This window comes from Vigna umbellata, chromosome 11, assembly GCF_029865625.1.
Source record: "Vigna umbellata cultivar VRB3 chromosome 11, Vumbellata_1.0, whole genome shotgun sequence".
Taxonomy (NCBI): Eukaryota; Viridiplantae; Streptophyta; class Magnoliopsida; order Fabales; family Fabaceae; genus Vigna; species Vigna umbellata.
In genome coordinates this window covers 24,244,773-24,256,587 of record NC_142175.1, presented here as the reverse complement: position 1 = coordinate 24,256,587, position 11,815 = coordinate 24,244,773, and the positions used below count along the sequence as shown (strand labels likewise).

General features: G+C 41.9%; 1 protein-coding gene across 1 annotated transcript; it reads left to right on the top strand.

Annotated features, from left to right (window-relative positions):
* The first annotated feature begins 4,242 nt into the window (after nucleotides 1-4,242).
* On the top strand, nucleotides 4,243-9,666 carry LOC148191248 (uncharacterized). The gene is made up of 6 exons (XM_088101348.1): nucleotides 4,243-4,265; nucleotides 5,340-5,735; nucleotides 5,841-6,885; nucleotides 7,462-7,835; nucleotides 8,022-8,991; nucleotides 9,346-9,666. The coding sequence occupies exons 1-6, from the start codon at nucleotides 4,243-4,245 to the stop codon at nucleotides 9,664-9,666; spliced, it is 3,129 nt and encodes a 1,042-aa protein (XP_087957474.1).
* Nucleotides 9,667-11,815: the final 2,149 nt, after the last annotated feature.

The following is an 11,815-nucleotide window of genomic DNA, read 5'->3' as shown; positions in this document are numbered from 1 at the left end:
CAAACTGGCTTTTTCTATCTCGAGAATCAAGACATGTCAAAATTTAAAATTTGGACATTACCCCATTAATTGTGCATGATTTTGCCAATATATTATTTGAGATATAGTGTTTTGTCATAACTTTTAGCAAAATGTAGCTTGTACGATGTGTTAGAGCAAAAGTCTTCAAGGGAAACATTCCAAAAATGTTCTTCGTATCTCTCAACGTCTTTTTCTTGGATGTAGTGATTTTGATGAAGTTTTTGTACTTTTGTGATCTGCACAAATATCAAGAATAAGGTTTATAAACATCAAAACACTTTATCGTACATGCTTTTAATATTTTGAGCGTTGATAAACATTAAGATGTATAACATGTTCAAAACATTTTATAATATGTCAATTTATTAATAAATGCATCATTTAGTTAAAGCGTTCAACATATATGATCATCAAATGATGAAAAACATTAGATGCTTTATCAAAAGTTGTTTGAGATATGTAGCGTTGAGCAAGCTTTTGTTAAACGATAAATTTTGTAAACCACTTGCTTGAATAACACTATTTGAGTAAAACATATTTGAAGCTTCAGTGTTAACATTAAGATGGATGCTTTTGTCCATAAAACGCTTGCTTGTAAGACGATGTCCATTTAGATGTTTAGACGTTGTTTGTAAAACTTGTTACACATATCGTCTATTAGATGATTATTTAATAAAGACTCTTTCTATCTCTAGACGATGTTTATAAAACTCTGTTCATCAAACACTATGGTCTAGAAAATGTTATTATAAGCTAGAACAGATGCTACGAAGGATGGTCTTTTTGGTGATAATGGTGCGGAAATGGTGGACAAAGGGGTGTGAAATGTGAAAGCAATGGTTGAAAAGGGAAGAAGACTCACGACCTAGGGTGGTGTTATGGTGGTAGTGTGGTGTTTGAAGGCTAGAAGAGATGTTTGGCCAACTCTAAGAGGAAGGTGACTAAAAAGGTCTCAGGGTTGCTCTAGTCTTGATCTTAAAATGAGTAGTATGGCAAAAAATGGGCAGCATAGCATTACTAAACATCAAAGATGATTACAAGGGAGGAGACACCTATATATATAAGAAAGAGTGTCTCCTAAAAATCCTAAAAGCATGATTTCTCACCCTTGCACTCATTGGCAAAAAATGAGGCCTTCTAAGGAGTGGACAAGTGTCCACAAATCCTCTCCAATGAGGGGAGGACATGTGGCCACTCACAAAGCACAATCTTAATCATTCCTAGAGTGTCATGTGGCTACGTACTAAACTTAAATCCTCTCCAATGAAAGCATGACACATGACATATACTTTTCACAAGCCTTAAACAATCCTACCTACTTGACTGAAATACATGGCCTAAAGAAACCTATACTACTTGACCGAATACATGGCCTAAATAAACCTAAACTACTTTTTAACCTCCATGGTGGCCTATGAGAAAGAGCTTGCTTCACCTTGCATAGATGACTCTAGCTTCTTCTTCAAAGTGCTTGGGTCATGGCTAGGGATATTCCATCATATAAGGTTTTGCTTTCTATAAGTCATTTATAGTTATAGTAGGTAGAAATAAACCATTTAACATTGCATCTCAAACACCTCTATCAACAAACTCTAAAAAAATTTCATCCTAACTTTTCAGAAAGGATAATTTGTTCATAATAAGACTTATTAACATACTAAACTACAAGTCTTTCAATATCCTTTTACATTTTTGAGTTCTTAAACTTTCTTTTATCATCATCAAAATATCCTAATCTTTCAGTATCTTCTCTTTTGCCAACAATCTTCCTTTTTTTTTTATGATGATCAAAATATGTTTTAAAACTTTTTGTAATATCCTGCAAATACACAACTAAACAATAGAAAAACATAAAATGGTCCTAAAGATATTTCATAGAAAAATTACATGCTTTAATCTTTTTCTCCCTATTTTTTATCATAATTAAAAAAATTCTTTTTGCCAACACCAAGTAGACTCCAGGAGGGAAAAGTGAGTCAAAACGGACAAACATAAAAACATTGTCTTTCCTAAACAAAGTTTTCCTTATATCACTTTCACACATCTTATTTCTAACTAAGATAATGAAACTCGTTCCAAAAATTCACAGTTTTTAACAAAATAAAAACTTTTAGAATTTAAAAATCAAATTCATAGAACAAATATTGTACACAATCATCACTCTTCCGAGCAGCCTCCTCGACAAAGTGAAACACATCGCTCTTCTAAGCAACCTCACTACAAATATGTGGAGGTTTTTATTCGAATTTGTAGGGGATTTTACCCTTTGCAAATTAATTTGTGAGGATTTTTTAAACCTCTGCAGTTAGAGTCGTCACAACCTTTTTGAAGAGGTTTATGATGACCTCTTGTGAAGCCCTAAATAATTAACGCACCAAAATCCACTCTTTAATCACCATTAAACACGTTTTGACACGTCAAAACCAATCTGCATGCGCCTGCCATGTGTCACTGAGGGAGCGTTCCGGAAAGCTTGGTGGGAAACAAGTGGCATGCAGTGGATTGGACGTTGGTTCTGCGTAGAGGAAGGAAATTTTTACCCTCTGCATGCGCTGTCACTCTACTGTCACGACAGAAGCTTCTAAAACGTTAGTGGAAAACCATGTGGCAGTGCGTGAATGCATGGCTGGCTGGCGAGGAAGAGAAAATAATTTCTCTGATACGCTTCACTTCAATTCAAGCTTTCATCTTCTTCCTCACGAAACCCTAACCATTTTTTTCTCCAACTTCTCTCTAAACCCTTTCCATCTTCTCTCTACGATCACTCACCACCAGCACCTCTGTTTCCATTTCAGAAACCGTAGGATCATTCTCGGAGCTGTAAGCTTTCAGTTGAACCGATCAAGTTTGCATTCTGTGACTGGTGAGTTCTCTTCCCTGGAACGTTCTTCTCTTCTGTTCCTGCAAACCAAAATTCTGGTTGCATGCGTGGGTTAGGGGTCTGATCTGTCTATGGTTTCGTGATATTAGGTTAAGTGGATTTGGTTGTGTAAGTTGCTGGATAGAAATCTGTGAGAGCAAGAGCGAAACCTTAGCATTTGGAAGTCACTGCTGAACCAGGTAAGGGAAGCTTGAGTAATTTGATTTAATACTTGGTTGATGTTTATGACAGTAAGGAAGTGTGTTGGATGTGAATTGTATGAAATATATGAATTTTGAAGTATGCATGTACGTGTATGTTGTACTGGTTGTATATGATGGTAAATGCTTTGAACTGTATGTTTATGATGTTATTGGTTGAACTGTACGCAGAGAAGTAGAAGCATGATTTAGGATATGATTAAATTTTCTGTATGATTTGGAATGTTAATGTTTTGAACTGGATGTTGATGATGATATGTTAGAACTGGAAAATTTTATATTGATGAGATGATAATATGAATTCTGGAATGTATGAGAATTATGGTGGAGAGAAATCGTAAGTTATGAAAATCTGTAAAGTCATTGTAAAACGAGAAGTCTGGAAAAATATTCTGTCTCTGATTGATCAATTACGCTCGTCCTTGTGCGGTCATTTACCGTTCGTCTTCTCTAAATTTGAATTAGAGTTAAATTCTTTCGTTTTGGAAAGGATGCTGTCTTAGAACGAGCGTCCCCATTTGAAATCCTAAATTTAGTGTCAGTACTAAGTGGCGTTCGGTCTTAGACCGAACGTTCGTTCACAAGAATAAATGATTTGCTAGCGTTCGACCTTATGTCGAGCGTGCGTCTTTGCTAGCGTTCGACCTTATGTCGAGCGTACGTCTTTGCTAGCGTTCGACCTTTTGTCGAGCGTTCGTTGTTGATAGCGTTCGACTTTATAATGAGCGTACGTTCTAAATCACGCAAGGTCTCCTATTCAGCACGCGTATAAATAGCGTTCGTCCTGCTTTCTAAATAGCTTTCGTCCTGCTTTCTAAATAGCGTTCGTCCTGCTTTCTAAATAGCTTTCATCCTGCTTTCTAAATAGCGTTCGTCCTGCTTTCTAAATAGCTTTCGTCCTACTTTCGAAATAGCGTTCGTCCTGTTATCCAAATAGCGTCCGTCTATACAGTGAATTAACGTTCGTATTTTAAAGAAGTGTAACTAAGAATGAAAGTATGATGTTGAGGGAATTGTGAAGTATGCGAACCATATTTGAGATGAAGTTGTGAAATTGGAATTTGAACGAGCGTTCCAAGGAGGAACGTCTCTATGAATGATTATGTTGAATGGTAAAGTGTGACCAAGGAAAAATCGCTGATGGCTGATCATCCTGATATTCCGTGAGTGCTCTCCTCATGTAGAGGGAGTAGGTCATGCGTGGGAATGGCAGGAGGCCATTAGGGTTAACCTCGGTTGGCAGCTGATGGGAATGCCAGTTACTACACCAACCGGGTGCATGAACGCCTGCGGTTACTTGGATTCACACAGTCCGGACGGTCTGTCTTAGGGTAGTTGGATGATTTATATTTTGCTTATACGTATTGGTGCATGTCTTGTGTGTTAAATGCTTGTGTTAAAAATTGTATGTGATATGTATGAATTAAATTACCTAAGCTTACCCTTGCACTCTCCTTGTGTTGTCTACTGTTGATGTATGTCCGTCTTGTCAATGCAATGATCATCCGTTGTGGATGTGAGCAGATGGGGAGGCGCCACTTGATGCTATGTTGGAAGAAGAAAATTTGGAGGACGCCAACCTGGTCGAAGTGGAAGTTAAAGCCGAGCAGTAGCTCGCTCGTTCTTAGTAGCTGTTAGTAGTTTTATTAGCGTTTTGGACGTTCGGTTATTGTATTGTAAAACCGTTCGTTTTTAGCTTTCGATGTTTACTTTGGGGCTCGACTTTGTAATCGCTGGAACTTATAGCCGTTCGGTTTCTGTCTCTTGTTTAGTTGTAAAGACTGATGACTGATTACTGTTAATTGTAATTAATTCTAATTAATGGTAGTTACTATTTATTGGGATGTTACATTTATTGGTATCAGAGCAGTTTTGTTCTATCAAAGGACATGTAGGGTTATGAGCATACTTTGCTTTCGTTGTGTGCTTGTTATGTACTGGATGAGTTATTGCTCATTTAACTTTTGAACAATTCTGACGCTAGTTTTCTGATGAATCAGAGGACGAATGGCGCCTAGACTCCCTCCACCTCCCCAACCGAGTGAGTCCGATACGTCCAGCAGCACTAGGTTGTTGGAAACCGTAGTTGAACGGCTGCATCAACAGAACACCACGTTGCTGGAACAGAACGCCACCCTGATGCAGCAAAACCAAGCTGCTATGCAAGGTTTGGAGGCCTCGCGTGTCAACTCTGAAAACACGCAAAGGCAGTTGATGGAGATCTTGGCTGCAACTAGAGGTGCGCCTGGAGCATCCTCTTCAAACGTTGCCCAACCGAATGCTGAATGGAGTTTGGAGAGTTTCCTTCAGCATCACCCTGCCAAGTTTAGTGGAAAGTGTCTTCCGGACGAAGCTGACCAGTGGCTGAGGGATATGGAAAGGATATTCAATGCCAAGAGGTGTCCAGATGAGAACCGCTTGGCCTACACTGAATACTTGTTAACTGGAGAGGCGAGCCATTGGTGGGCGAGTGCCAGAGCCATTCTGATGGACGCTCAACAGCAGATTACTTGGGAAGTATTTAGAAACAAGTTCTATGAGGAATATTTCCCTGACAGTGTCCGTTTTGCCAAGGAGGTTGAGTTTCTACAGCTCGTCCAAGGAGGAATGTCAGTTTCGGAATATACGAACAAGTTTAAACACTTGATTCGCTTCAATACAATGGCCACTAGTGAGGAGTGGCAGTGCAGAAAATTTGAGAACGGTCTACGCAGTGACCTGAAGGTGGTAATTTCCAGTTTGTGTATCCGAACATTCCCTGCCATGGTTGAGAGGGCTAAGGTGTTGGAGAAGAATTTGGCAGAGGCGGAACGTTTGAAGAAACAACAAACAGTAAGGGGGCCGATTGTCTCGAAGGGGAATGTAAATCAGAGAGGATCCCCTTACGCTCGTCCAGCAGGCAACGCGAGTGGATCCCAAGCCTTGACTACTGTCGGACAGTCTGGACAGTCAAGGAATGTAGCATGTTTTCAGTGTGGAGGACCACATCTTCGGTGGGCTTGTCCTCAACTGAATGGGGGAAAATACTGTACTAAGTGCAGAAGGAATGGGCACTTGGAGAACGAGTGCAGTGTGGGAGGACGTGCGGCAATGAGACCGCCGAACGCTGGGAGAGCTCAACAAGGCAGAGGTGGACGTGCACAAGCTACGGGGAGAGTGTATGCGATTACTGGTGCTGAGGCCGCTCGTTCAGGTACGCTCATCACCAGCACTTGCTTGTTGTTTGGAAAGCCTTGTGGTGTGTTGTATGATTCGGGTGCAACTCATTCCTTCATCTCGAAGGCATGTGTTGAGAAGCTTGGGTTAGTGGAGAGTGAATTACAGTTCGACCTGGTGGTGTCAACCCCAGCGGCTGGTGGGATTAAGACGTCCACAGTTTGTGTGAGATGTCCAATAGAAGTTGAGGGGCGTAGATATAAGGTCAACCTCATTTGCTTACCCCTTCAAGACTTAGAAGTAATTCTGGGGATGGATTGGTTGGCCACCAATCGGATCATCATTGATTGTGGAAATAAGGAGTTGGTCTTTCCAGGAGAGGAGGAGGAAGAATTATCTGTTGATCGTGGTCAGTTGAAGGAGGACATCATGGAAGGAGCGAGCTGTTTTCTGATCCTGACGTATGAAGACAGCGAAATTGAGCGTTCGTCCAATAACGAGAGCAGTGGAGGACGAACGGTAGTAGATGAATTCCCGGATGTCTTTCCGGATGAAGTTCCTGGTCTACCTCCTATCCGTGAGGTCGAGTTCACGATCGACTTGGTGACCACTGCTGCACCCATCTCGGTTCAACCTTATAGGATGGCACCAGCAGAATTGGCTGAGTTAAAAATGCAGATTGAAGAATTGATGGATAAGAAGTTCATCAGGCCAAGTGCTTCACCATGGGGAGCGCCTGTGTTGTTAGTTAAGAAGAAGGATGGCAGCTCTCGACTCTGCATTGATTATAGGCAACTGAATAAGCTGACCATCAAGAACAAGTATCCCCTTCCAAGGATAGACGACCTGCTGGATCAGTTGCAAGGTGCGTGCATATTTTCGAAGATTGATCTACGTTCGGGCTACCACCAGATTAGAGTGAAGGAGGGAGATATTCATAAGACAGCGTTTCGGTCTCGTTATGGTCATTATGAATATGTGGTGATGCCCTTTGGAGTGACGAACGCACCTGCAATCTTCATGGACTACATGAACAGGATTTTCAGACCGTATCTGGACAAATTTGTAGTGGTGTTTATTGATGACATCCTGATCTATTCTAAGAACGTTGAGGAGCATGAAGACCACTTGAGAATTGTCTTGGGCGTGTTGAGGGAGAAAGAATTGTATGCCAAGCGTTCAAAGTGTGAATTCTGGATGAAGGAAATCCAGTTCTTGGGGCACGTCGTTTCTGCAGGAGGGATTGCAGTGGATCCAGCCAAGGTGAAAGCAGTGCTGGATTGGGAGCGCCCACGTTCGGTCACAGAGGTTAGAAGCTTCGTGGGGCTCGCGGGCTACTATAGACGGTTCATTGAGGGATTTTCTAAGATAGCAGCCCCTCTGACTTATCTCACCAGGAAAGATCAGCCGTTTGCATGGACTGATCGTTGTGAGGAGAGTTTCCAGGAATTGAAGAGGAGATTAACGAGCGCCCCAGTGTTGGTCATTCCAGACACGACCAAACCTTTTGAAGTATATTGTGATGCGTCGTTTCAAGGTTTGGGCTGTGTACTGATGCAGGAAAGGAAGGTAGTAGCGTACGCTTCTAGGCAGTTGAAGATCCACGAGAAGAATTACCCCACCCACGACTTGGAGCTGGCAGCAGTCGTGTTTGCATTGAAAATATGGAGACATCATCTGTATGGAGCAACGTTTCAAGTATTTAGTGATCACAAGAGTCTCAAGTATCTCTTTGATCAAAAGGAATTGAATATGAGGCAAAGGAGGTGGCTGGAGTTCTTGAAAGATTATGAGTTCGAGCTGTTATATCATCCTGGAAAAGCAAACGTGGTGGCTGATGCCTTGAGTAGGAAGGCTGTGAGAGTCTCGGCAATGATGGTGAAGGAGCTGAGTTTGGTAGAAAGTTTTAGAGATCTAAGGTTACGGTTCGATTTGGGAGCGAACGTGATTAGATGCTGTAACCTGGTACTTTCCAGTGATGTGTTTGAGCAGATCAGAGTGAAGCAGCGTGAAGATGAGGAATTGACTAAGATATTGAGTGCGCTCGGCACAGATCAGGCTAAAGAATTCAATATTGGTACGGATGGCTTACTGCGCTATATGGATAGAACTTGCGTTCCAAACGATGGTGAGCTGAAGAGGATTATAATGGAGGAAGGACATCATAGCCGTCTTAGCATGCATCCAGGCATGACTAAGATGTATCAGGATCTCCGTTCATCATTCTGGTGGCCTGGAATGAAAAGTGACATTGCACGTTTTGTAGCTTCTTGTTTAACCTGTCAACGTGCAAAGGCGGAACACCAAAGACCAGGTGGATTGCTGCAGCCATTGGAGATTCCAGAATGGAAGTGGGACAGTATTTCTATGGATTTTGTGACCCATCTACCGCGCACAGTCAGAAACCATGACTCGATTTGGGTGATCATAGATAGGTTAACTAAGAGCGCTCACTTCCTAGCAGTTAACTTGAAAATGTCAATGACGAATCTGGCAAAGTTGTACGTGAAGGAGATCGTTCGCTTGCATGGAGTTCCTTCGAGTATCATTTCAGACCGAGACACGAGATTCACGTCTCGTTTTTGGCAATCGTTGCAAGGCGAGTTGGGAAGTCAACTACGAATGAGTTCTGCATATCACCCACAGACGGATGGCCAATCTGAGCGAACCATCCAGACACTTGAGGATTTATTGAGGACGTGCGTCCTAGATCATGTGGGAGTTTGGGATGAAGTTCTGCCGCTCGTTGAATTCACGTACAACAACAGCTTTCAAGCAAGCATAGGGATGGCTCCGTTTGAAGCTCTTTATGGAAGGAAGTGTCGAACACCTTTGTGTTGGTTCCAAGAAGGCGAGAACGTTTTCACTGGACCAGAGTTAATTCAGCAAACAACCGAGAAGGTGAAACTAATTCAAGAACGACTGAAGACGTCTCAAAGCAGGCAGAAATCCTATGCTGATAAGAGGAGAAGACCCTTGGAGTTCGCTGCTGGAGATCACGTGTTTCTCAGATTAAATCCAATCACTGGAGTGGGAAGAGTTCTCCGTCCAAAGAAGCTTTCACCCAAGTTCGTAGGGCCTTATCAGATTCTGAAGAAGATTGGATCAGTTGCGTATGAACTAGCCCTACCACCTCAACTGTCCAACCTGCATCCAGTCTTTCACGTTTCTCAGCTCCGCAGATACATATCTGATCCATCACACGTACTGGAGTTGGAAGACGTTCAGCTTCGTCCAAACCGAACCCTGGAAATGCAACCAGTCCGAGTGGAAGATAGTCGTATCCAGCTCTACAAGGGAAAACAAGTTAATCTGGTGAAGGTGGTGTGGGATGCGAGGACTGGAGACTCAACATGGGAGGTTGAAGAGGCCATGAAGGAGCTGTACCCTCAATTGTTTAACTGGTAAGTTTTAGAATTTTCGAGGACGAAAATTTTTGTAGTTAGGGAGATTGTGAAGCCCTAAATAATTAACGCACCAAAATCCACTCTTTAATCACCATTAAACACGTTTTGACACGTCAAAACCAATCTGCATGCGCCTGCCATGTGTCACTGAGGGAGCGTTCCGGAAAGCTTGGTGGGAAACAAGTGGCATGCAGTGGATTGGACGTTGGTTCTGCGTAGAGGAAGGAAATTTTTACCCTCTGCATGCGCTGTCACTCTACTGTCACGACAGAAGCTTCTAAAACGTTAGTGGAAAACCATGTGGCAGTGCGTGAATGCATGGCTGGCTGGCGAGGAAGAGAAAATAATTTCTCTGATACGCTTCACTTCAATTCAAGCTTTCATCTTCTTCCTCACGAAACCCTAACCATTTTTTTCTCCAACTTCTCTCTAAACCCTTTCCATCTTCTCTCTACGATCACTCACCACCAGCACCTCTGTTTCCATTTCAGAAACCGTAGGATCATTCTCGGAGCTGTAAGCTTTCAGTTGAACCGATCAAGTTTGCATTCTGTGACTGGTGAGTTCTCTTCCCTGGAACGTTCTTCTCTTCTGTTCCTGCAAACCAAAATTCTGGTTGCATGCGTGGGTTAGGGGTCTGATCTGTCTATGGTTTCGTGATATTAGGTTAAGTGGATTTGGTTGTGTAAGTTGCTGGATAGAAATCTGTGAGAGCAAGAGCGAAACCTTAGCATTTGGAAGTCACTGCTGAACCAGGTAAGGGAAGCTTGAGTAATTTGATTTAATACTTGGTTGATGTTTATGACAGTAAGGAAGTGTGTTGGATGTGAATTGTATGAAATATATGAATTTTGAAGTATGCATGTACGTGTATGTTGTACTGGTTGTATATGATGGTAAATGCTTTGAACTGTATGTTTATGATGTTATTGGTTGAACTGTACGCAGAGAAGTAGAAGCATGATTTAGGATATGATTAAATTTTCTGTATGATTTGGAATGTTAATGTTTTGAACTGGATGTTGATGATGATATGTTAGAACTGGAAAATTTTATATTGATGAGATGATAATATGAATTCTGGAATGTATGAGAATTATGGTGGAGAGAAATCGTAAGTTATGAAAATCTGTAAAGTCATTGTAAAACGAGAAGTCTGGAAAAATATTCTGTCTCTGATTGATCAATTACGCTCGTCCTTGTGCGGTCATTTACCGTTCGTCTTCTCTAAATTTGAATTAGAGTTAAATTCTTTCGTTTTGGAAAGGATGCTGTCTTAGAACGAGCGTCCCCATTTGAAATCCTAAATTTAGTGTCAGTACTAAGTGGCGTTCGGTCTTAGACCGAACGTTCGTTCACAAGAATAAATGATTTGCTAGCGTTCGACCTTATGTCGAGCGTGCGTCTTTGCTAGCGTTCGACCTTATGTCGAGCGTACGTCTTTGCTAGCGTTCGACCTTTTGTCGAGCGTTCGTTGTTGATAGCGTTCGACTTTATAATGAGCGTACGTTCTAAATCACGCAAGGTCTCCTATTCAGCACGCGTATAAATAGCGTTCGTCCTGCTTTCTAAATAGCTTTCGTCCTGCTTTCTAAATAGCGTTCGTCCTGCTTTCTAAATAGCTTTCATCCTGCTTTCTAAATAGCGTTCGTCCTGCTTTCTAAATAGCTTTCGTCCTACTTTCGAAATAGCGTTCGTCCTGTTATCCAAATAGCGTCCGTCTATACAGTGAATTAACGTTCGTATTTTAAAGAAGTGTAACTAAGAATGAAAGTATGATGTTGAGGGAATTGTGAAGTATGCGAACCATATTTGAGATGAAGTTGTGAAATTGGAATTTGAACGAGCGTTCCAAGGAGGAACGTCTCTATGAATGATTATGTTGAATGGTAAAGTGTGACCAAGGAAAAATCGCTGATGGCTGATCATCCTGATATTCCGTGAGTGCTCTCCTCATGTAGAGGGAGTAGGTCATGCGTGGGAATGGCAGGAGGCCATTAGGGTTAACCTCGGTTGGCAGCTGATGGGAATGCCAGTTACTACACCAACCGGGTGCATGAACGCCTGCGGTTACTTGGATTCACACAGTCCGGACGGTCTGTCTTAGGGTAGTTGGATGATTTATATTTTGCTTATACGTATTGGTGCAT